General features: G+C 44.0%; 1 protein-coding gene and 1 long non-coding RNA gene across 3 annotated transcripts in view; one reads left to right on the top strand and one right to left on the bottom strand.

The window, feature by feature from the left end:
• The window catches only part of LOC147139359 (BMP/retinoic acid-inducible neural-specific protein 3-like), a 30,087-nt gene extending 5,629 nt beyond the window's left edge, over positions 1-24,458 (top strand). For both annotated transcript variants that reach the window (XM_086047738.1, XM_086047739.1), the window contains exons 2-9: positions 2,099-2,552; positions 6,588-6,778; positions 11,005-11,195; positions 16,944-17,049; positions 18,034-18,270; positions 19,638-19,860; positions 21,232-21,574; positions 23,197-24,458. In XM_086047738.1, coding sequence (XP_085903864.1) covers positions 2,338-2,552; positions 6,588-6,778; positions 11,005-11,195; positions 16,944-17,049; positions 18,034-18,270; positions 19,638-19,860; positions 21,232-21,574; positions 23,197-23,967 — 2,277 coding nt within the window. In that variant the 5' untranslated portion in view covers positions 2,099-2,337 and the 3' untranslated portion in view covers positions 23,968-24,458. The remainder of the gene's footprint in view (positions 1-2,098; positions 2,553-6,587; positions 6,779-11,004; positions 11,196-16,943; positions 17,050-18,033; positions 18,271-19,637; positions 19,861-21,231; positions 21,575-23,196) is intronic.
• LOC147139360 (uncharacterized) lies at positions 10,684-18,105 on the bottom strand. Its single transcript, XR_015089034.1, has 3 exons — positions 17,588-18,105; positions 12,871-12,989; positions 10,684-12,726 (listed from the first exon to the last, which is right to left on the bottom strand). It is a non-coding gene; the product is annotated as an uncharacterized LOC147139360 (long non-coding RNA).
• Positions 24,459-24,835: the final 377 nt, after the last annotated feature.

Genomic DNA, 24,835 nt, shown 5'->3' with positions numbered 1-24,835 from the left:
CAAGCTTCACCGTGGCCGTCGCCACAGTGACATTCACAGCCATCCAAAAGTCTTACATTAGAATGAATTCATTTGTAATTGCATGAGCTGTCATGTTGTCCAAAGTGCCGCCGCACTTGCTGTCAAGACAGAAATATGCAAATCTTGAGCTCAAGCAGAGCGTGGCCCGACGTCTCCTGAGACATATGTTCCTCCTTTAGCGATGGGAATACACTATTGAACGCTGACACAACCAAGTCTACACAAGCGTAGGAGTTAAAAGAGAATTGTTGGGGAAAAAAAACATCACAATATTCTGTTTTTGAACATAGTAGCCTTCACAAAGAAATAATACTTTGCGCTGCTGAGCCAATAGGAGCTCATGATAGTTCACAATGCGGTGTTTTGCTGAAGCGGGCCGACAAAGATGTCGCTAAATGTGTGCCGGTATGACTGATTTATGTGACCTTTTTTGGGTTAGAACATCATTTTGTTCATGTGGGCCATAATCTGTCGAATGTGGTTGTGTGGCTATGGTTTCTGTAGAACACGGACACGAAATACAATACACATAAAACAAACATGAGAAGTTGTGTGCAAATGTCTCTACACAATGCTAATTGGCTGTGGTCCTAATTATACATATAGTACATTTAACATTATCCACCTTGTAGGTCATTATATATATATATATATATATATATATATATATATATATATATATATATATATATATATATATATATATATGTATATATATATATATATATAATGACCTACAATGGCTGAACACCTAATATTGAGGCACTTACTTGGTAATGCACGCGCACACTGTGTATCAGCTCAATTTGGGTTTTTTTTTGGAGGAGCTCAAATGTGTTATGTTCCTCTTCATTTGGCGATTAGCGAGGGACGTAAACTTAGGTGACATCAAATTAAAAACAACTAATAAACCAACCACCAGAGTGGAACTGCACAAATGGAAAATAACTTGGGCTTTTAAAAAGATTTACGATATATCGTGGCAATTTTAATATCGTAATATCACGATATTGACGACATTGTGAGATCCCCACTGGAACCACCTGGATCACATGCAGTTTCATTGTATAGAGTATGGAGTGTGAACAGAAGGGACAGCTTGGGGCTGATGCAGTGTGCAACATGAAGCATGTCTCGGTTTTCATAAGATTGCCCAAAAGCCCTCATTTCCCTTGTCTCCTGCCTACTTTCACAAGTGCAAGATGAATTGAAATGAGATCAATTAGGACTCCAAAACTGGCTTTCACATCATTGCTCCAAAAACGGTGAAACAAATGACTTCTTGACACCTCCTTATAGGTGATTTCAATGTGTTCATGTTGAGCTGCGCGTTGGACTTGACATGAGTCCAAAACCAGACAAAGATTTGCATGTCCAGTGGAATTGCTGCACATGCATTTACAATTTGTTGTGGAAGGGCCAATCGCTTTGCTGCCATACACAACATCCTTGAGGGAACTGAAGACATTAAAAGGCATGTGCGGCGCATTCCCAATGGACACTTTGGCCAACTAGTGGTACACTCTATGTTGTTTACATTCACTAGAAACTGTGCCAGTTCATCTGGTCAAAAAGAAAATGGCAATTGTATCACAGGACTGCAACATCATTTGGCTGTTGTATCCATCCACAACGTTCTGCCGTCGTCCCACGTTGCCTGATTTTTGTTTTTCTTCTGAGGGTAATGTCTTTGGCAGTCAGATGCCTGAGTCGGATTGATAGATTGTTAGCTGAAGACGACAATATAACGGGACTTAACGCCTCACGTGCACATTCCGGCGCAATGTGCCAGTGAAGGGGAAACATCTGAAAGGTTGGTTAAGATGTTGGCACGGAAAAAAAAGAAAGACATGAGTCTGACCAGGAGATGGTCTGAAATGCAGGCATTTCCTTTTCATGCACATTGTCTCGTTTTTCTTTGGCAACTTCCACACCTACGTCATTACTAACTCATCAGAAAGTCTTGTTGATACCGGAGGCAATGAAAGCAAGGCATCGCTGTCATGACAATATCTGCATTTGTGCTTCATCCAAATGCCTTGAACTTGATCTTGACCCGCGTATCTCTTTCATTCAGGTGTTTGTGGGCTATCGAGGCGATGCAGGACTTTCTGCTCAACCAGCGGACGAGCCAGCTCGCAAACAGAGACTTTGGCTGCTGAATGTTGCCCCAGCGCCGTCTCCTCCAAAATCGTCATCATCAGAAGCGGCAGCGGCAGCGGCAGCGGCGGCGGCATCGGCAGCGGCAGCGGCAGCGGCATCGGCAGCGGCAGCGGCAGCGGCAGCCTGACCCCTCAGCAGCTCCTTTGGTCTCTGATGGCTCGATGGCCCTTCTTCAGCCTCAGCCTCCTCTGCTGGCTTTGTTTACGCTCCGTGCGAGTAGCAGCAACGGCCGCGCTGCCCAACGACAAGCCCGGCGGCCCGCTGGACTGGCTGCTGTCTGACAAGGGGCCATTCCACCACGCTCCAGAGTACATCGACTCTGTGGAGAAGAACAGACAAGGCTTCACCACCAGATACAAGATCTACAGGTGAGTTGTCGATGATCTAACACGTCTTGGCTTACTGCCACCATTCAAAAAACACAAATTGTCATTTTTCCCAAGTACACTAATTGGCTTTCTGGCAAATGAGGCGCTCATCAATCGTGCTTTCATGTCCTCAACATTGAAGCCACTGCCGGCAGCAAATTTGCTTTGATTAGGATCCAAACAAGAAATTGTTTTCCCGAGTCCTAAGCGAACATAATCTCTGTAGCTCATCAATCAGAAACTTTAGCTGTGCAGTAAAAATAGTTCAGCCCTTTTGAAATGTTGAATTCAAGAACCGTACACTCCCCTCCAAAAATATTATCACAAGAAGTCAGCTTTTGTTTCCACATATTTACATCTGCTTTAGTTGCAGTTAGAGTTTGAAACGCTTCAAAATAGATTCAAGCAGTGCTGGGTGATCTAGCCATACACCAACATTTTTTTTTTGTTTTTTTTTAACCATTTGAATTGATTTTTCCCCGGTAAAAATAAAGTCACATTTTTAACAACTTATCAAATCTACTGTGAAACCGCACGGCTTGGCCTGATGCAATCGATTGATCGCCGCGTCCTGGACTAAAATGAGTAAGACTTAAGGTGCGGGCTTCCTCCCATCAAGTCTCTTCTCTACTGTGGAGTGTGACTCGATCAGCCCCAAACCAGTTTTTATCCCTGATGAACTCTCGTCCTGTTTTGTTTGTTTGTTTGAGGTCACTGAAGGATCACACAATCACTTTGGTAGCATTTTTTTTTTTTTTTGGCGGACAAAATGTTTTGTAGGACTTTTGAGCTGCTGCCACAATGTATTGTTTGTTGAGCCGGTCCTTGTCATGCTTGCCCACACCATTAGCTCCACCAAGTTTCACAGATCCATCTTTCTCAACGCCTTTCCGTGACTTTCGGAAACGTAAATCTTTGTCTCATCAGTCCATAAAACGTTGTCGCAGAATTGTGGATGAGAAAAGGCTTGTTTTGTTTTTGGGCGAATTCCAGCCTGTACTCCACTATCAAGAGCAAACTCAAACTTGTTCACTAGTGGGCGTCATTGACCATCTTGTTGCAGAACCGCTGGGTGCCCACAGGCTGGCTTCATTGCAGTTATTTGTTGTATTGATTCCGGTATTATACAAGACCCTCCTAAAAAAAAAAAATGTTAGTTAACGTTTACATCTTGTAAGCATAGCTAAGAAGGGAAAATCTTTTGGCCACCTGGTAGAGAATTGAAAATACTCCAACTCATTAATCAACATAACGGGGTACAAAATGAAATGCTGTACGTTCAGTTGACGAAAAGAAGACATGCGCATGTTCCACCAAAGGTCATCAAGTCATATTTTGACAAAAAAAAATACATTTTTTGGGCAGGATGTAAGACATGAATATGTTCCAAAGTTCATCAAGTCATATTTTGACAAAAATTACTTTTTTGGGCAGGATGCTGGCCACCTTTGCTCAAATCGACTTCATCCTTTGTTCAACAGATATTTCAATTCTAGCACTGAAATGAAGTCATTAAAAGGAAAGTCAACCCTAACATATTTTTTTTCAAGAATATGTTCTGTGCGAGCCCACAGCTGGCTATACATCACATGATTGTGTTTTCCAAAGCCATCAAATGCTCAACTCAACTATTCGGATTAGTTGGGCCCAAAAAAACCCCAAAAACGGATGGGTTGTCATGACAGTATCGTGTCCAAATGAGTCAAGATTTTGTGATAAAACATACAGAATGATGTCTGCCGAGATCCTGGAAACCGAGCGACATGTTCGTTTGCAGTGGTACTATGTCTCAACCTGGCAGACGTTTTATGGCGTCATTGTTCAGGGGCTGCGTTGGAGCTGCTTAATGTTTCGCTCCCTGGCAAAAGGTAGTTGTCCGCCACCGCAGCTGAGCGGCATGGGCGGCAAGATTAATAGTCTTATCATGTGGGCGAGTGATTAGAGATCTCTTCGTACTTATTACTCCACATTATCACAGAATCCCCTGAGAGGATTCTGTCAGCTGCAAGGTGGTGTTTGAGGCCCTCCACATTACCACAATGTGGCAGTGATTAATCGTGATGATATTACAAGGAAAAATGTACCTCAAATGGAAATAGATTGTGAATCTTGCCAAATTAAATGTACTCACAGTCAGTCCCACTTGATTTCAGAGACGACTCTGACAAAGACAAGAGGGTAGAGCTGCGGTGCTCGTGCTAACCACTATACCGCAGTATCAGTGTTGAAGCAAGCCCTTGTTTGTGTAATAAAGGCTCTTAGGCTAAGTGAGCATTTTTACCATAAATTCCTATGCACAATACGCATTTCTCCCCCCAAAAATCGGGGGGGAATTCAGTGGAATTCCTTCAATATTAGGATTAGTTTATTTCCTGAACCAAAGCCTCAGGGCCCTTCCTGTAATTAAGTTCTTCCGAACTAAAATCGAGGCTCTTTTCTTGATCTAATAGGTTGTGAAGTGCAATGAGCATCAGCACATTAGCTGAATCACAAGGGAGCACGCAGGTGCTCTGAAGAAGGTTTAGTGAGTGTTTTAGAGCCCATTCCTCAGGTGCTGCTTCTCAAGTCTATGAATATTTTTATTGATGTTCACTGTCGTTGCTGCTCTCTGAATACCTCCTCCAGGTTTTGAGCAACTAAGTATATCCACCTAGTCAACAGACTGGTGAGAGAAGTGTAATGAGTTATCACGAGTGACATTTCAGTAAAAAAAAAAGAGCTGTATGCTAGAAAGCGATTGGATTCCGTGCACGTCGATCTATTATCAAATTTCCAAAACACGGAGCATTAAATTGATTAGCAGCCAACTTGTCTTGTTGGAGCCAATCAGGAAGAGAAGAGAGAAAACATTCTCTTCTTCCAAAAAGTGTCTCCTGCGAGAGGCCATTGTTTACAAGCTCGCATGCAAACCTCATTTGTTGCTGCCACTTTGTTCGGGCCGCTGGAACACCCAAACGCAATTCTTCCAGTGTGCAGACAAAATGCCAAAAGGGCTTTGGTGAGCAAATGATTTTTTTTCCTTTTTTTTTAAAGTTTCACACTCGTGGATTAGGGATGCATGAAGATTAAAAAATATTGATACAATTCTAGTCTTATTGCCACAAAAACACATTAAAATAATATTTTCACACCCCTACTAAACATTGTTTTTGTTTGAATTCAAAAGACATTAGAAACAATGATCAGCCCCAAAATAGTTTGGGCCTGTCGCCTTTTCACAGCAAAAGGTCATCAAAAAAGCCATAAAAGCCATTTTCCCAGGTGTGATGGTCAGTATTGGCAGTTATGTGGCTGGACCCAAAACTCATTTGATTTGGTTCATGCATTCCATTGAGTCGAATACTTCGGGCTTTATTTACATTTGCAGTGCACGTCTGGAGTAAGTCTGGTCCCTTGGAAGGCTGTGTGTGTGTATACATACACACACACACACACATATATATATATATATATATAAAATATATGTATACACACACACGCACACACACACACACACACACACACCCCAACACCCCCCCCCACACACACAGCGTTCCAAGGGACATGCTTGTTATTGTTCTGTGAGCACCTAGGGGACCGAGTGAATCAGTCAGAGTGGCAACCGTCTGCTGTGATACCCTAACCCGGATGACAACAGTGTCAACTGTTGTAACCCAACTTTGTTAGTTTAATTTGATTCCTGAAGTCAATTGGTCTCATGCACAAAAACAACGTGTGTCACTTTATGTTGCCTTTGTCATTTTGACACGTTCCCTTCAGATCAGACGGAAGGGGCATGCTTGAGGAGAGCGCTTTGCTTGTCAATGCACTTTCGTATATCACATGCTTCGTAGACTTCAGCGTTTTCAAGGTATCGTCGGTGCACCAAATCGCACACGTCTGGATGGATTCAATTTCAGCCGGCATTTTCTGCACAAACCATTCAATCAAAATCTACCTCAGCGAAGCGATGTATAAACTTCATATTCCAGCCTTTTTACAAAATCTGTTCAAGAAACACTATGAATGTATTTATATTTTGTATATATCATCCAGGGAGTTTGGGAGATGGAAGGTGAACAATTTGGCATGGGAAAGAAGAGATTTCCCGCAGTCTCCTTTACCTTTGACATCTGAGTTCATCAGGAACATTCGACAGCTTGGCCGCAGGCCCAGCTCCCGGACGATCACTGATAACCTGATCAAGAAATACGGCACTCACTTCCTGTTGTCCGCTACTCTTGGAGGTAAACAGATCCTTTCTTTTGGAATGTATGCTGCCGTTAAATGTGTGCGTACTTTGTGCTAGACACTGAATAATGCTGATCTGAAATGAAGTCGGCCGCGTAACTGAACTGGATGAGTTCAAGAACCTCAAAGACCTTCTGGATCGCTTTGAGGCACTTGAAAAGATTGCAGACTACATGAAGTCCAAAAGATTCATTATCCCCTTCCGCGTTGGTCATCGTAGTCTCGTGAGCAAAAGCCTCAGCAAAAGGGGGCGGCATGAACGCTGGCTCATTTGCACGAGACGAAACAGCCGCCGCCAAACAGGCAGATTTTAACAGATGTAAAAAAATAAAAAAAGAGGGTGGAACGTGCTCTGCATTCTTGTCCTTGGGGTATTTTGAATAAAACATCTCAGCACAATAATGTACCGCTGGTATGCATGAATACATGCAAAGGACGAAGTGCTCTTCACCTTGTCATCCATTTTGGGTTTTCTGCTCTATCTTGAGGGCGGCACGGTGGGCGACTGGTTAGCACGTCCGCCTCGCAGTTCAGAGGCCGTGGGTTCGATCCCGGCCCCGGCCTCCCCGTGTGGAGTTTGCATGTTCTCCCCGTGCCTTGCGTGGGTTTTCTCCGCGTACGCCGGTTTCCGTCCACATTCCAAAAACATGCGTGGTAAGTTGATTGGACTCTCTGAATTGCCCCTAGGTGTGATTGTGAGTGCGGATGTTTGTCTCTGTGTGCCCTGCGATTGGCTGGCAACCAATTCGGGGTGTCCCCCGCCTAATGCCCGAAGACAGCTGGGATCGGCTCCGGAACGCCCGCGACCCTTGTGAGGAGAAGCGCTATCGATAATGGATGGAGGGATGCTCTACGTTGAATACAGCGCCTTGAAAAAGTGTCGGTAGTTATGAACCTTTTCACATTTGCCACCTTACAACCTCAAATTTCATTGTTTGATATCGAGAGCTATGATCGATACAAAACAATAAAAACAATATAGTGTGCCAAATCTTCGGCAAATAAACATCTGAAAAATGCGGCGCTGGTGGGCATTTGTATTTAGCCACGCTAGCTGCTAGTCAAAATGAGGAAAGGTTCAAAGGGCTTGCCTATGTTTTCAAGGCACTGTAGATGAGGACAAAAGGTACGTGGCGTGGGGAAAATACTCATTCTAGATGCTACAGAGGACCAAACCCATTTTACAAAGTAGATTTGGTTCGCAGAGGAACACCTGTCAATTAGCTCGAACATGACTCTTGGCTTTAACGTGGTTTCTATTGTTAGCGGCTGCACAAGACAAGTCGATACAATGCAGCTCCAGCAGCCGCCTAAGCTTCGTGGATCGCGGCCAGTACTTTGTGGTATGAAATGAGGAGAGGAAGGAGTTTGCATTGGATGCTGGCCGGATTTGGAGCTTGCGTTGCTCCAAACGGAGAGCATCCGCTTAAAATACAAAAAATAAAACAAACAGATGGACTAATGAAATGAATAAATGGATTGTCAAATCAAGAGGATGCCCTTCAGCGGCTGAGACAGAAATGCTGGGGGGAAGAAACATGACCTCCGAGCATTAACGCTGCATTATGAGGAGAAAAATGATGTGCGGGGGCTTCAGGGCACGCGTAAATAAAGCCAGTCCTGCAGCTGCTGCATTCAGTTATGGACACGTCCTGTGCGAAGCGCAAATGTGGGATCTGAAACCAAGCTTGCTAAGTGCCCAATCAGTATACTCAACATGCTTGACCTTGCAGTTGCTACATGATTCAAACAATAGTGCTAACGATAACGATGACATGCGTTTTCCTCCTTCAAGTTGGTCCCACCGCGTCCACTCATAAATGAGAGAAAACGTGTCATTTCAGAAAACAGCCGCAACACGGACGGAGCCCCGGGGCGTCTGAGGGCCTCGTCAACTACGGCCGTCTTTGGACTTTGCGAATGGAGAGTTTTGCGCGTCACCAGCAGCATCCCGTCCGTTGTGAATCAGTGTCAGTGTAGTCGGGTCAATGTATGCTTCAAAGTCAACTATTGGAGAGCAATGAAATGAAGGAATGAGTGTAGACATGTCATGCGTGTGCGTTGTGTGCGCCAGCATCATCGTGTGCGCTGAGGGTGAGACCAGTGCGCAATTGCTCATGCGCACAGCTGACAGCGGGGGTGAGCAATTACGGTCCTCCAGGGCCGGAATCCTGCATGTTTTATACGTCACCCTGCTGCGGCCCACCTTATTCAAATGACCAGGATCATTATCCAGCTTCTGCAGAACTTGCTGATTATATGATCATTTGAATCGGGTGTGTTGCAGCAGGGACACATAGAAAAGGTGGAGGACTGGAATTGCCCACCTCTGGCTTCGAGGGACCATTGCTGAGTGTCAAAGAAATATTCAGAATGAATGCTCACAGACTTAAATATGATACACTTCTTACAGCCTGGTACATTATATATATATATATATATATATATATATATATATATATATATATATATATATATATATATATATATATATATATATATATATATATATATATACATATATATGGATAGCAGTCAAAAAGGCATATGCATGACCAGTCGACCACCGTGCCGCCCACTACATTAATTTATTCTACAAAATATGATACGTTGTGGTCGACCGGTTAGCACGTCCGCCTCACAGTTCAGAGGTGGTGGGTTCGATCCCGGCTCCGGCCTCCCTGTGTGGAGTTTGCATGTTCTCCCCGTGCCTGCGTGGGTTTCCTCCGGGTACTCCGGTTTCCTCCCACATTCCAAAAACATGCATGCTAAGTTGAATGGACACTCTAAATTACCCCTAGGTGTGATTGTGAGTGTGTGATTGTTTGTCTCTGTGTGCCCTGCGATTGGCTGGCAACCAATTCGGGGTGTCCCCCGCCTACTGCCCGAAGACAGCTGGCATAGGCTCCAGCACGCCCACGACCCTTGTGAGGATAAGCGGTATGGATCATGAATGAATGAATAAACAATATAATATAAACAGGTAAATAATTATGCATTTCATTTTCAGTTCTTCACTTCTGACTCTGCAGCATTTTGTAGCACCTCGTGGAGGACCTACACTGCCTTCCAAAACTGTTTTGCAGCAGTGCTGTAAATTCAAACTTTTTGGGTAGGACATCAACATAACAAGAGACAAGAGTTCAACATTTCAATTTTTAATTGCAGGCGCACTTGGATCTGATCCACAATTTAGAAGGTTTTGCTCGATTCCGCACATTGTGTAACAGGCAGGTGTATTGTGTTGCTCAAGTTGGTCCCGTGACAGTGATTATTCATACAATAGCGTTGCATGGATAGGCTGAGTTTCCAATTTGGGGTTTGCTGCACACTACTTACTCTTCAGAGGTGTAACCCACATGGTAAATAGTGATTACACAAATTATACAAACAGTGGCCACATTGATTACAACCACTTGGATTCTCCTGAAGACAAAAGAGGGGTCAAAAAGGTAGACCAAGAAAAAACAAATGTTGATTGCTTGAAATAAATCAAGAAACAACTAGTGTAGGAGCAGACCTTGAATGGGCCGGGCTAAGAAAAGAGCAGCAGGAGCAGCTCATCACAGAAGCATTGTGAGACCTGTCAAGAAAATCCATAAACAATGGTTAATGACATCAGCAACAAACCTCCAGAGGGCACGTTTGAAGGCGACTTTGTCAACAAGTACAGGAGCAAACCATTCATGAGCAAAAAGAGAGGGCGGCTAGGCCAGGTTTCAATAAAACCTACAAAATCTGTTTTATGGACTGCTCAAGCAAGGATCATTTTCACCAAAAGGATAAAAATGCTAAGGTTTGTGTGTGTGTGTATATATATATATATATATATATATATATATATATATATATATATATATATATATATACACACATATATATATATGCCGTGTTTCAACTAGTGAAAAAAATTCTTAAAAAAAATATGTTTGGGTTGACTTCTGCTTTAAGAAGGTGGAATTATACTGATCCTACAGAATTTACAGAATGCAGCTTTATCGGTGACGGGTGCTGCTTTTTTTTTCTGCCGTGGGTTCGACCCCCAGCTCGACTCAGTTTGGGCTTACTTTTTTCGTTTTTCGTTGCTATTGCTTTTTCCATTTTTAGATTTTTAGCGTTTTGTTACGTGTGTCTATGTCATCCAGAATGAAGCTTGAAGGTCAACTGCAATAAACGCTGCGCACAATACCTTCACAATTACAACAACTTGTTCTTGTTGCAGGAGAAGAAGCCTTAACAATATTTGTGGACAAGAGAAAACTCAGTAAGAAAGGAGAAGTGAGCGATTATGCGAGTAATTCATCGAGCGTGACTCTGGAAGCTCTGCACCAGCTGGCCGCCTCCTACTTCATTGACAGGGAGAGCACTTTGCGCAAGCTACATCACATCCAGATCGCCTCCGCTGCCATCAAGGTAAAGCCAGTATATTGCAAGCACGCAAGCCTCTTTCTCACTGAGTCTCAAACATTCACACCGAGTGCCACCCCCCGACAAAAAAAAACATTTCGCTCTCCAAGTACCACCGCACTGATCACGATGCACTGGCATAGTAGGCCTGAGTGGTCATAAAAACCCAAGCACATACAATACTATTAATACTATACTATCAATACTATTGTGAGGAATGCAAGTACCGGTACTGTAACCTTAGTTTGAACACGAGCATTACTCTCAAATTGCGGTTTCAAACTTTAGACTTTAAAACAGCTGTACAGCTGTATAATCCTGTATTATTTTTCCATGAATACCTATCTTTTTAGCATGACTCATGCCGTACATCGGGGGTCTTCAGTCTCGTTCCCGGAGGGCCACCGTCCTGCCTGTCTCTCCCTGCTGCAGCACGCCTGATCCAAACGGTCAGCAAGGTCTGCAGAAGCTCAATAGCGATCCTGATCATTTGACGCAGCCGGGAGGGATGGAAAACATCCAGCACAGCGGCCCTCCAGGATCAGGATTAAAGACCCCCGCTGTATATGAATAGCAAGTAGCAAGTAAAAATGGTCACCGTATCAAAAACCTCAAGCGGTCACTTTCGGAAACTGAAACACAAGGGAAGTGTATTGGAGACCAACGTGGTGTTTTGTGTCATGCGAGTTTACACTTGCGCCGATAAGGCAAATAATGCCAAGCACATAGCACTTGAGGGAAGACGTCATCTTTCAGGTTGGAGACGTTGTTTGATAGCTCAGCGAACACCGTCACGGTAGAAATGCAGCAAGCATTCTGGCCATCTAACTTGCCGTTGCATTGGATCTCCGCTGGCGGAATGACGGCGCTCAAAAGTTAGACGGGTACACGGGCGGGCCGGGCCCGCGTGCGAGGGCCGACTCACGCTCGGGGCCCGAGTGGCCCGTCGCTGGACCCCCGGTTGAGCCACGCCCCAAAATTCCAGACTGAGAGGGTGAAAAAGAGTTGAATGCTACATCTCCACAAATTCATGACTACATTTCTCTCAGCCTCTGCACGCATGTTTTCAGCACTTTTTTTTGAAAGCCCATTTGATGCATTTAGAAACAAAACAGCAAGATGTTTTTTTTAGTCAGCAAGGATGCTGACTTCTGGAATTCAGGTTCCTCTTCACAATTCATTTGTTGGCCGTTGTCAAAAGAACGACAGCATGGAGATGACGCTTTTTATCAGTGTGCTCATGATAAGATTCAATCTCCTGCAGCACATTGAGTCAGCAGGAAACACTGATGAGCGCATATGGTGAGGGGAAGATAAATGAATCTTGTGAAGCTGTGCCAGTGACAGGTTGCTGCCACCGCTTGTCACCTTCAGGTATCACGCGGCAATTATGGTGACAGAGGAGATGGTGACCCTTCTTGCCGTCTTTTTCATTCCCGGAGACGCAGCTATGATGTGTGGCTGCCCCAGCGGAACCGCAACGAGCCTTTCTGGAGAATGTCAGCGCTGCGCCTTGCCGCCTGCTCGCCGGGCACATCTGAGGAAGATGCAGAAGCAGATGCTCTGTTCGCTTTTGGCGGCTACAGACAGGAAGCGGTGGAGGAAGTGGCTTTTTTCAGGCTCTAAAGGCAGTCGTCTGGCGTAACCGACATGTGAGAAGTTCAAAAAGGGGGAGACTCACCTCCGTCACTTTTCAAAAGGAATCAAAGGAGAATAATTCCCCCACTCGGCGTATCATTTCCATGGGGCAGTGACCCACACGCGAGCAGAACGGATCCCTCCAAGAGCTCTCTGCATGATCTGAAATCAAACACGCTGAGGAGGGAAGGAAAGAGGCAAAGCACAGCCTCCCGCCCTGCTGTCAGCATGCAAAGGTGAAATTGAAGCACATTTTCAAGGAAAAGCCCCGTTCATCACAATCACTGTTGTGCTGGGCTCAAGCGTGAATGAGGGAATCTCAGCTCTTTTAAAGACTCAACAAACAAACTGAAGATGGTCTGCTAGCCATGGATGAGTTATTTGGATGACAATACTGGAAATGCCATACACACTACCTTACATGTATACACATCAACATATGTACATACATATACAAATGATCGAAAGATCATGTCTTTTCCATATCCGTCTTCAATAGACAATTGTGTATAGAATTATAGGGCTCCAGACTAAGTTTTTTTCAATTTTTGTATTAAGAGCACAGTGACCCCCAACTTGAAATTTTAGGGACAGGAATTGTTCATAAACGGGGAAGTGATACATTGGCCGACCTCTGAGATGGCTAGATTTTGCTGCTCGACTCATATTCCACAAACACAATATTAATCAGAATGCCTTGTTTCAACTAGTGGGAATGCACAGAACAAAAATGGAATCAAAATGTTTGGGTTGACTTCCCCTTCAATTGAAAAAACAAGCATTGAATTCGACTCACACAAACAGCCCCTCAGCCCTTTCAAACGCACACACACACACCTGCACACACGCGCATCCGCGCACGCACACGCGCAGACACACAATCATACACATTGATGTAGTTCTGACAGATATATTTCTTTCTTCTTGAGAGCGACTTGTTGCTCACGCGTCGCTTGGATTTAGAACTACGAGAGCAGTCGCTCTCAAGAAGAAAGAAATATATCTGTCAGAACGACATCAATGTATATGATTGTGTGTCTGCGCGTGTGCGTGCGCGGATGCTCGTGTGTGCGTGCGAGAGAGGTGAATTAGAGCGAGGCTGTTCACGTCTGAATAAAGACGCAACAAAATACTGTCCTGCCGTGTCGGTTGTCTTGAACAAGGAATAGTCCAGAAGAAATACACAAAGTCAAACCTATAATGTAACCCGCCATACCACGGCCTACGAAGGAAGCACAGCATTTAAGGGTTACACTGCCAACAACGTAGGGCAGGGGGACTCAGCCGTGCTTGTGTCAGCCGAGCAATTCATCCTCATCGTCAATATTTTGAAGTAGATCTAACCTAGTAGTAGCCTCCTTTACTCTTAAGCTTTTTTTTTTAAATATACATGTATAGATCATGGTGACCAGCAGCCTTTCTCAATGCAGCCTCTGCTTGCTGTGGAAACCCAAACCCCCAAACGGGGGTTGGATGAACGCAGAAAAGATGGGAGTGGATCAAATCGAACCAAATCACTTGGAAATATATTGAGATACATATCGAATCAGAGATATATATCTTTGAATGAAATGACACATTTACAGTACTGACAAGTTCATTCAAATGTATGTAAAATGACAACAAAAAAGTCATCGCATCATACCCAATCGAACTGAGCCGTACCATATCGTAATCCCGAATCAAATCGTTCCGCTTTCAAATTGAATGCAATGATATATACACGATATGTACGCAAAGTGTATATATAAATATGGGTATGTATCGAATCAGTCAATAAAAAAAATTTTAAAAAAGTAAAATACTAGTCTGCTCAAAATAGGACCTTTGCTACTTTGCAGATCCTTGTTGTAGTCAGAATATTGTCACCAGGTTTCCTCTCTGTGGTCTGCTGTCTGGTGAAAGACCTTCATATTCAAATGATGAACACTGTAAGACAGAGCTAAATTTCGCGACGTTTCCCCATGATCGGGGAAAGATAGACAGATCAGTAAAGCCGCTTTGAAAAATGTTTCCAATCCATCTGCGCTGTTGGCTCGTAATCGTCAGTCAATTGGCTGACCCTTTCTCCAGTAAACGGAAGTGAGGTGCTCTTTGGGCGGGATCCGCACCTTTTGAATACACTTGGACTGAGGAGAAGCCAACATAACTATCATTTCAGCGAAACGCAACAATGACATGAAACGTGTGCAAGTGTCCAAATGCAACCTGATTCACTGTTTTAAGACTGAACATGAAGCAAGATCACATTTTGCCGGTGCAGTTCATTTGTCAAATTGTCACTAATATCTCATGAAAAGAATCTTCTGCTATTCCCACAGTTAATTTTCCTTCTAGTGCTCACTTTTATTTCACCAAATGCGCCGAGCACTTTTACGCACAATGGCACTTGGATAAGAATACAGCACAGACAGAGACAATTGCCCAGTGCCAATACCTCCATGCGGTCTGCGTTTCCATACATTGGGCCGATAATGTTGTCTCGAGTGTTTCTCATATAATAGCAGCTGCGATGCAAACCGGAAATTGAAGGCTCTGCTCATCACTGTGTGTTATATCATATGGCTTATCAAATAAGACCCCTTTACGCTTTCAATATTCATGGACTCTGAATGCCAGAGCTGTATCTCATTTCTTGGCCTGATGTCAGCAATAAAATTCATCATGAAGGAAGCAAGGGCTGTATGATGTGATAGAAACATTATTGGAGATTCGCAGTCGAATAAGGATTTTTTTCCCCCCTTTCCCTGACGAATGCCTTTGATGAGCAACCCCCACGCGTGCGCTCTGACTGTTGTGTGGCCTGTTGCGACTCATTTGAGTCGGGAAAGGTCTCCTGCAATTTATGATTGTTGCTGATCGAAGGACTCTCTTTGTTGGACCTGATGCATCCGTCATATTACAGCAAGTGGCAAATGACAAGCCTGATTAGGACAAGTGGCTGAACCGAGTGCAGTGTCTCAGGCCACAAAGAAAGAAAAATGGGAATCGCTTAGTGCGCTACATCAAGTCATCCAAGTAATAAGCTAACCACTTGCTAATGAAGTAAAAGAGGATGCTGTGCCGAAGCTGCTTTGTGCCAAAGGGGTCAAGTCAAACATCCTCAATCAGACCTCAAGACAGAATGGAACATTGTGTTATGTTTCGTTAACACCCTTACCTACTTTTTACTGACTCTTAAACAACATGTCCAACTTTTTTTCTGCACATACAAGATGCCAATTTTTATGTTGCCCATTTGCTCGGTCCAAACAGCCCCCATTGAAGCCCTTTTAACCCATTAAGCCCGGCCGGGAGCGCATAACCACGTTTCTACCACTCGAGCCGGGAGCGCTGTTGCGTCTTTCTTCCTTTCAAACCGGGAGAGCGGATAGGTCACTGTCCTTTTTTAATCCAATTCTCCGTCTCTTAGCCAATTGAATGCATCAGAATATACACGTGACGGTGGAGACCGCGGAGGATGTCGTAGAATTTTTTCGAGTCGATCGCCGGGAGCTCTGATTAAAGTAAGTAACGGCAGTGATATATAGACGACGTGCACGACCAGTGGAACCAGTCGAACGTGATATGATATGGTTTGTAGACAATTACCATATTGACGTCTTTGTAACAGAATAGAGGATGGTAATTACCAGTCGATTTCTTTTTTTTCTTTTTTTTTTATCAAAACAGTGCTTCTCTTGCACTGACACGTTATTTTTACATCTCCGATTGAAACAGTAAATAATAATAATTCTGCCTGTGTGAAAGCCACATGTCTAAGCTATTTGATTATTTTGGAATTATGTCTGCTACAGGGGCTGAGATATGAATCATTTTGTAAGTGTTGAATTTCTGGGAGAACTTCAGGTTTTCAAGGGTAATTCCAAAGGTGACCTTTGGTTTTGGGGAGCTGTTGAGAAAGGCGTTTTCGGCCTTAATGGGTTAAGGTATTGGTGTGTTGTTTGTGGAAAATAGGAACATATTCATGCAAGAATTGTGATGCGAAAGGTTTTAAAAGCCACCACGAATAGCAAAGAAATTAGCAACATTTTTATATTGAATGGTTGTTTGTAAAATGCTGGGCTCAATTTTAGAGTCAGCTTTGTTTTGTTTTTTTCTCTTCTCGTTGCCCAGGTGACTGAAACTCGCACTGGTCCCCTTGGTTGCAGTAACTATGACAACCTTGACTCGGTTAGCTCAGTTCTGGTCCAGAGCCCTGAAAACAAGGTCCAACTGCAAGGTTAGTTTCCTTCCTCCACATTGACGGTATCATGATGAGGATATTTGCATATCGATTTTCTTCCCCGAGAGGACGGGAGAAGCGTTTCTCTCGGCCGACTATTGTGTATGCTTGCATTCCAAAAGCCTAAGTAACACATTCCCTCACAGGCGGGATGCAAGCCTGGGGGAGATGTCTCCACGACAGCGCCTCCAAAGACGAACACAAGCATTTCCAGGATGCTCGTCAAACTGTCATGCTTTGGGATTTGAAAACTATTTCCCCCCCCAGGGGAGCAATAGAACTACAAATCCCTTCCCGGGGCAAACGCTTGCCATCATAAAAATGAACGGAAACTAATGGAGCAAAGCATGAATTAGTACATTTAGCACTCCTAGTGTCATAAAAAAAACAAGACGTCAGCTGTTAGTAAAAGGACATTCAGTGGAAATGTTTATGATGAAGGTTGAAGGCAAGCTTCCCACGTTTTGTCATTCAATGTCACAAAAGTGTCAAAAAAGAAGCTACAAATTGGAAAAGGTGAAACAAAAAGAAGCACCTCAACTTCGCTCCAATTTGACGATGCTTACGATTGCCGCATGGATTTGAATGCTGGGATGGACGTCTACTTTCCTCACAGAACTTCTTGCGCATGTCGTTCTTTTCTGATCTCATTCTTCTACCCCGATAAAGCAAAAGGATATGCAGACGCAGCGATCCTTTGACGATCCTTTGAATCGTGACGTACAGTCAGGTCTGGGATGGCGTCCTACAAGGCGACGGTCTGTGTTTTGGAACGCGTCACGGCAACCAGCAGAAAAGTCAAAGCATATACAGTACAAAGACTTCAGAGACTGCAGAGTATGGCAGTCGGTCAAGTTGTGTCCCGATTGAGCACTGCGCCGCCACCGACTCGCGTCCGGCCATCGATTATGGATGTGATCTACCTGTCCAAGCGAACTAAAGTGACTTTCAAATTGTACTAAAGCAGGCTTGCTTTGGCAGGTTTGCAAATCGTCCTTCCCGACTACTTGCGAGAAGGCTTTGTGCAAGCGGCTCTCAGCTACATCGCCTGCAACGGAGAAGGCGACTTTGTCTGCAAGGAGAACGACTGCTGGTGCAGCTGTGATGCGAAGTTCCCAGAATGCAACTGTCCATATTTGGACATTCAAGCCATGGAGGAAAGTCTGCAGAGAATCACTGAGACGTGGGGGCAGCTCTACAAAGATTTTGAAGAATCAGGTGAGAAGGTCCCCTTGACGATGATCAAGTCTTGCCTCCACGTGCAATATTGCCTTCATATTCACGCCTCGTCATGGACACTTGCGGAAAAATCAAACTTTCCAGACATCAATTATTCATAAGAAAGCGACTGAGCATGAATTGCTAAGTGCTGCACCTTCAGTGTCATATTTTCCGTCCTTTGTTAGTCCTTGCTCTGCAACTTAAAGGTGAACTCTAAGTGCAGGCGGACAGTGATTTTTCTTTTCTTTTTTTCTTTTTTCCTGCCGCAACGTCTGCATCGGACACATTCAAAAGCCATCGCTACCTAGCGGGGGAGAAAATACAGCTTTTGCCTCAAGTAGTTGACAGTATGTCAGCAGGAGATTAATCAGCAATAAAAAGCCTTTTACTTCTACTTCCAACGTTCAAATTGCGGTGACGAAATGCTTGAATGGAGGCTCTTAACATAATGTTTGCTTATTATTGCAGTGCTCGGTCATCCTGCCCAGGTGATTATTACTCACAATCAAATGGATGTCATTTCCCCCCCAAGGCTGGTTTGAAACATCCTCAAGTGCAATTCCCTTCAAAGTTTGTGCTTGAATAGCCGGGTGCAACGTGAGGTCAGGCGCATGGCCAGAATGCAAGCATCCAAGGTGTCATGGTGTCCTTCAGCAAATGAGATCAGTGATGTCCATGCTGACACCTTATCAGCACCGCAGCAGTCCAGACGGGTTGTGGTCCAGCCAATCAAATCGGCGACTGCTACCCGGCAACAAAATGTTTCCTTCAATGTTCAATGACTGTTTTCACCAGGCCCACCGTTTCTCAACCTCGTGTTGCCAAATAATCAATCACCGTTCCTAGAAAGTGTCACAAGCCGCACATTCCACATACAACTGTGGCCTTGATGTTGATTATCCTAACATTCTCTCTTCCGGTGTTTGGGAGGTTTGCTTGAGGATTTGCTGACATCATCAACACGTTGGGAGGATTACAAATGGTTTGATCAATTTTGTGAGTCATCATGCCCACCTGTCATGTTCACGTTGAAATATGAAATACTGCATTTGTATATTGCAGGGTATTTTGGAGACACTCACTTCTTGAATCCATGTCAGGGATCTGTGTGAGCCAATCAACTTTGTCCTCAGCGAACGCAGCCAAGCATGCTTCTTACCTCGCATTGTGCACTAAGTCACAGTCACATTCCCCAAAATGTTGCCACAATGTCGGAGGCATAGAAAAAGCTGCTATCGTCGAGTGCGAAAATTTAAGCGGGACTAAGTAGCCTTGACGCAGGCCGTGCTGGATTGAATTCAAGGAAGTGAATATTTCCGTATATATTGTGGCTGCGCTTCAATGTGCCCTTTCTGTTGTTGCAGATGAATTCAAAGGCTTCTACGCGAGGCTGCCCCAAAAGCATTTCCTCAACGTATCCACCATCCAACACATGTGGTCACTCGACACTTTGTTCCACGGGAGATATGAGCAGTTGGAGAACAACATGCGTGGCATTGCCAAGCGGGCGGAGAGAGTCGTCTTTAAGCTCTTCACTTTAAGTAAACGCTGTCACAGACAGCCGCAAGTTCGTTTACCAAGAGAGAGGTGAGCAAAATAATCGAAAGATCATGTCTTTTCCACATGCGTCGTCAATAGACAATTGTGTATAGAAATACAGAGCTCCAGACTAAGTTGTTTTTTTTTTTATTAGGAGCACAGTGACCCCCAACTTGAAATTTTAGGGACACGAGACGACACAAAAATTGTTCATAAACGGGTGTTTGGAAGTCAAGCTTACACTGAGTGTACTTTAACTCACACACACACACATATATATATATATATATATATATATATATATATATATATATATATATATATATATATATAATCTCAATCACTGTGCAAAGGTCACTGTGGTCTTGCATTGCTTAGTTGAAGTTAAATTTTCCTTTTATCCTTGCCTGCAGATAGTAGGTGACTTCTTGCTTTCTTCCTATTTGAATCTTATTCATGTTACTTCCCAGTGGCACACAAGACTGGTTTAGAAGGAGTTCTGCCTCACATCCTACAAAACATTTCAGGATTAGCATACATTTTATTCCCATCTCATCTTCAAAGTGTAACAAATCTGAAAGGAAAAGATTAAAAAACAAAGCGGCCGTTTCCCCTCTGTCGTAAGCAACGAGGATATGAGGCATAAAAGGAATCAGTCAAGAAAGACATTGTACGAGAGAGTGAGACACAGACAGTGAGAGAGAGAGAGAGAGAGAGAGAGAGAGAGAGAGAGAGAGAGAGAGAGAGAGAGAGAGAGAGAGAGAGAGAGAGAGAGAGAGAGAGAGAGAGACATCATCTCCCTGGAGCAGTCACAAATCAAACGAGTGTGTTTGGTTTTTTACCTTTAACCTTTACAATTGACTCTCAATTTTGTGCGCTAATTATTAAATGTGTATGTTGTGAATGTTTAACCAACGATATCACTCACATGACAATTACAAATACTAAGATTTCAGTACAAATTTCCCCCCCTCATTTTTGAACAGTCCAGCAGTTGTGTGCTTTTTTACGACAACAAAAAATAGAATTAGTGAATTGCCGAGCTCCGTGGCAATATTATTTCCCCCAACACAATCAATATCATTGGAAACACAAATGGGTCTTGATGATGAAACATCATAACATGATGATCCCTCTGCCAAGGCCAAGAAGTGCAAATTCATTTCACCGGATAAGGCAACGACAAAGCCTTTGTTGGTCGGGTTAGGGAAGCTTTGCAATGACAGCGTTTGGCCTTGCGCCTCTTTAAGATCCGTTGGGGTGATTTTGACACTCTACTGTTAGCTTGAAAATGACTTCAAACATTCATTACGTCGAGCAAATTAAGGCGTCTCATCAAAACCTGTTAGAATAAAATGTGCCCAAATGAGGAAGGATAAAGTGTGTTCTTTGTCTCTTTGCCTGCATTCCCTCCCGCAGGTCTCAGTCCTACTGGCTGAGTCATTTGCAGTCTCTCTTGTATTGTTCCGAGAACAAGCAGCTCGGCGCGTTCTCCGAGGAGCTCCACAGCTGCAGCTGTCGATATGAACACATCCCCTGCCAGCTGCCTCCGCCCTGCGCCGTGGGCCAAGGCTCCGCTTGTGCCGAGTGCGCGCCGGACAACCACACCCGATGCGGGGGCTGCAACCACGGCTTTGCCCTCACACAGGGGCTCTGCAAGCCGGCGGTGGCCGATTCCACAGAAAACTACCTGGGTTTTGAGACAGACCTCCAAGATGTGGAACTCGGCTACCTTCTGCAGAGAGCCGATCGGAGGCTTGAGGTATTTTCAAACGTGCAAAACCTGTTCACGCACTTTCACTAAAGTCACATGGGAAAGAAAAACAACAACGACAAAAGGAACATACAGTGATATGAAATGAATTGTAGCTCATCAATCAATAGACCATCTGGAGGTTTGCGATTGTTATTTCAGTTGTGCTAAAGTACCCCGCTGGAATTTCCGATTTGGGGGAACGGCTAATATTTCCATTCATTTCAGATGCAGTATGTGCAGGTTTAGTTTGAATTGGCGAGGTTAGTCCATTCTTTCTCCAAAAGAATACTCACGGTTAGGAGCTAGAAACAACAGGCTGAAATACATAAAACAGCGATAGGCAGACACTCAGATCTTCTACAGCATAACGCACACAACTATAGGGAAGGCAAAGGATTCAATCAATGTGGCTGGGCTACACAATCTGGTCTTTGGTTATAACTGGGGGTGTCAAAAACAACCAGTTAACGCAAATTCCCCTTATCGGTGCTAATGTTTTTAATGCACGATTAATGCACAACCCCTTGTTGGCTTTGTACTGCCCAGTTGTGTGTGCTTTGTTTACTCGTCTGTTCCTGTTATGCACAATTGGGGCTCTTAGTGACGGCAAAAGACTTCGGAATCAAGTTAAAAAGATGACTATTTAAATACAAATCTAGTTTGAGACATTGTACTTGGAATGGTGTCGAGGGCCTGGAACTTGATGTGCAAGCATTTAGCTGGCAATGTCCATCCAGCCAGCTTTATCCTCAAGAGGTGTGCTGGAGCCCATCCCAGCCGTTTTAGGGCAGTAGGTGGGGCACACCCTAGAACCGGTTGCCAGCCAATCACAGGGCACACACAGACAAACAAACACTCACACTTTGGAGTGTCCAATGAACCTACCAAGCATGTCCTGGGGAATGTGGGAGGGAACTTGAGTAGCCAAGGAAAAGCCACGCAGGCACGGGAAGAACCAGCTACCTAGCTGGTAATGTGTTGTATTTACATACACAACTTAGTTGCAGTGTCGTTTTGGTTTTTGTTGCGTGTTTAATTTGACAGTACATTAAGTACACTTTCAGTTTTGCAGTATGTGCCCATGTTGTTGGCTTGAATATGAAATGTTGCAATTATTATTTGTAAGGTTATTTGCCCACTCATCTCAAAAACTGAAAATATTTGTTGGACATTTCGATGCCAAATGTGTGACGAATCATGACTTAAGAATGGAAATCATGCAATGCAATTGCGATTAAAAAAAATGGTAATCAACCAACACCCCTAGTCATAACATGTTCAACTGTCTTTCTCGGCACAAGTATAGTGTAAAGGGGAATGCTATTCACACATAGTAGACATGCTCCAAAAAATGGAAATCAACCGACATCCCCAGTGATAACATGTTCAACTGTCTTTCTCGTCACAAGTGTAGTGTAAAGGGGAATGGTATTCACACATAGCAAACATGCTCATCAATACTAAATCCAAACCCATTGAATGGCAAGAGAGGAGTTTCCAAAGTAATTATCGGACTGAAAGACTTCGACTGGATGCCCGCCACTGGGCCTCTATTAATGTCGTGCTGTAGATGCGAGTCAAGGTCCTTACTGTACGGATGACAATGCTGTGTTGATTTTCCCCATCAGGTCCATGCGATTTTCATCAGCAATGACATGCGTCTTAATAGCTGGTTTGACCCCTCCTGGAGAAAGAGGATGCTGCTGACCCTGAAAAGTAACAAGTACAAATCCAACATGGTCCACATGCTGCTAGGAATCTCTCTTCAGGTTTGCCTTACAAAGAACAGCACACTGGAGCCTGCTCTTACACTCTACATCAATCCCTTTGGTGGGAGTCATTCCGAGAGCTGGTACATTCCCGTCAATGAGAACAATTTTCCTGACTGGCAGGCCACAAAGCTGGACCTGCCCTTTGAGTGTTACAATTGGACTCTGACACTCGGTAACAAGTGGAAGACGTTCTTCGAAACAATCCACGTCTACCTGCGGAGCAGGATAACGACACCAAACGGGCTGAATGACACCATCTATTATGAACCTTTGGAGATGTTGGACGCCGGACGTAATCTGGGCTACATGAAAATCAACAGCATCCAGGTCTTTGGTTACAGTATGCACTTTGACCCAGAGGCTATACGTGACCTGATTCTGCAACTGGACTACCCTTACACCCAAGGTTCCCAGGACACGGCTATGCTGCAGCTCTTGGAAATACGCGATCGGGTCAACCGGCTATCGCCGCAAGGGCAACCGAGATTGGACTTGTTTGCCTGCCTTCTCCGCCACCGACTGAAACTGACTGCCGGTGAGGTAGCTCGCATTCATGCCTCTCTGGAGGCCTTCGGAGCCCGTCTGCCCAATTCAATGGTTTATGAAACCAGAAAGCTTTGCAGTTAACAGCTGCTTGAAGCATGGCTCTTACGTGTCACGTGAATGTGACCTGGACTTTCTTGGAGACACCATTTGTGGGCTATTTGTCGACTTGTATTCCCTCTTTGAACAGATGACCATGTGGTGTGTTTCATCATGAGTGGGCCAACTGAGGGCAGCTGCAGAATGTACTCTGTAAATCACTATGGAGACTACCATCATGGGTATATGAAAGGACGGTGTGAATTAGTGGAAGAACCTACAGTATAAGTACAGTACACTGCAGTAGAAAGTCTAATAGCAGAAATCAGAGGCAAAACGAACCGTTCTCTATAGGACTGCTCAGTGTACTGTAAGCAACAAGTCCAATGAATGGACAAAATCGATTCATGGTTAAAATGTTGCAATCTGTTTGTTTGTAATTTTTATATGTCCCTTTGCTTCAGTAACAGTGCACTTGCCATGAACCCCAGAATGAGGAGGTGTCAATATTTTGTAGATAAATTGATATTAATACACATGTCTCGGAATCCAAGTTGTCTCTGTCGCGCAACGCAAATAAATGTGTCCGTATAAATCAAATTAATAAAATTGTGCGCTTAGTAAACATTAATTCCACCGAGCTACGATGGTAACATTTAGCTAACATCCACACATGTAGCATTACAAGAAAGTTACGGTAAGATAACTTTAAACTCACCAAAAGGGTCGTAGATCGATTAAATAAGTCTTTTATTTATCGCCGACCATGTAGAATGTTTCCTAGTCTCCAAAAGTATTTTTGTATTCGGTCGTAATTATCTGTTCTCTCCTCCGCTCTCGTGCGTGTGTGTCCGTGGGTGTGTGGGCGTGTGTGTGTGTGTGCGTGTGTGTGTGGGGGTGGGGGTGTGTGCGT

This window comes from Filicampus tigris, chromosome 12 (genome assembly GCF_054856515.1).
Source record: "Filicampus tigris isolate MCC_2025a chromosome 12, RoL_Ftig_1.0, whole genome shotgun sequence".
Classification (NCBI taxonomy): Eukaryota; Metazoa; Chordata; class Actinopteri; order Syngnathiformes; family Syngnathidae; genus Filicampus; species Filicampus tigris.
The sequence above is the reverse complement of the archived record's forward strand: the minus strand, read 5'-3'. Positions and strand labels throughout refer to the sequence as shown.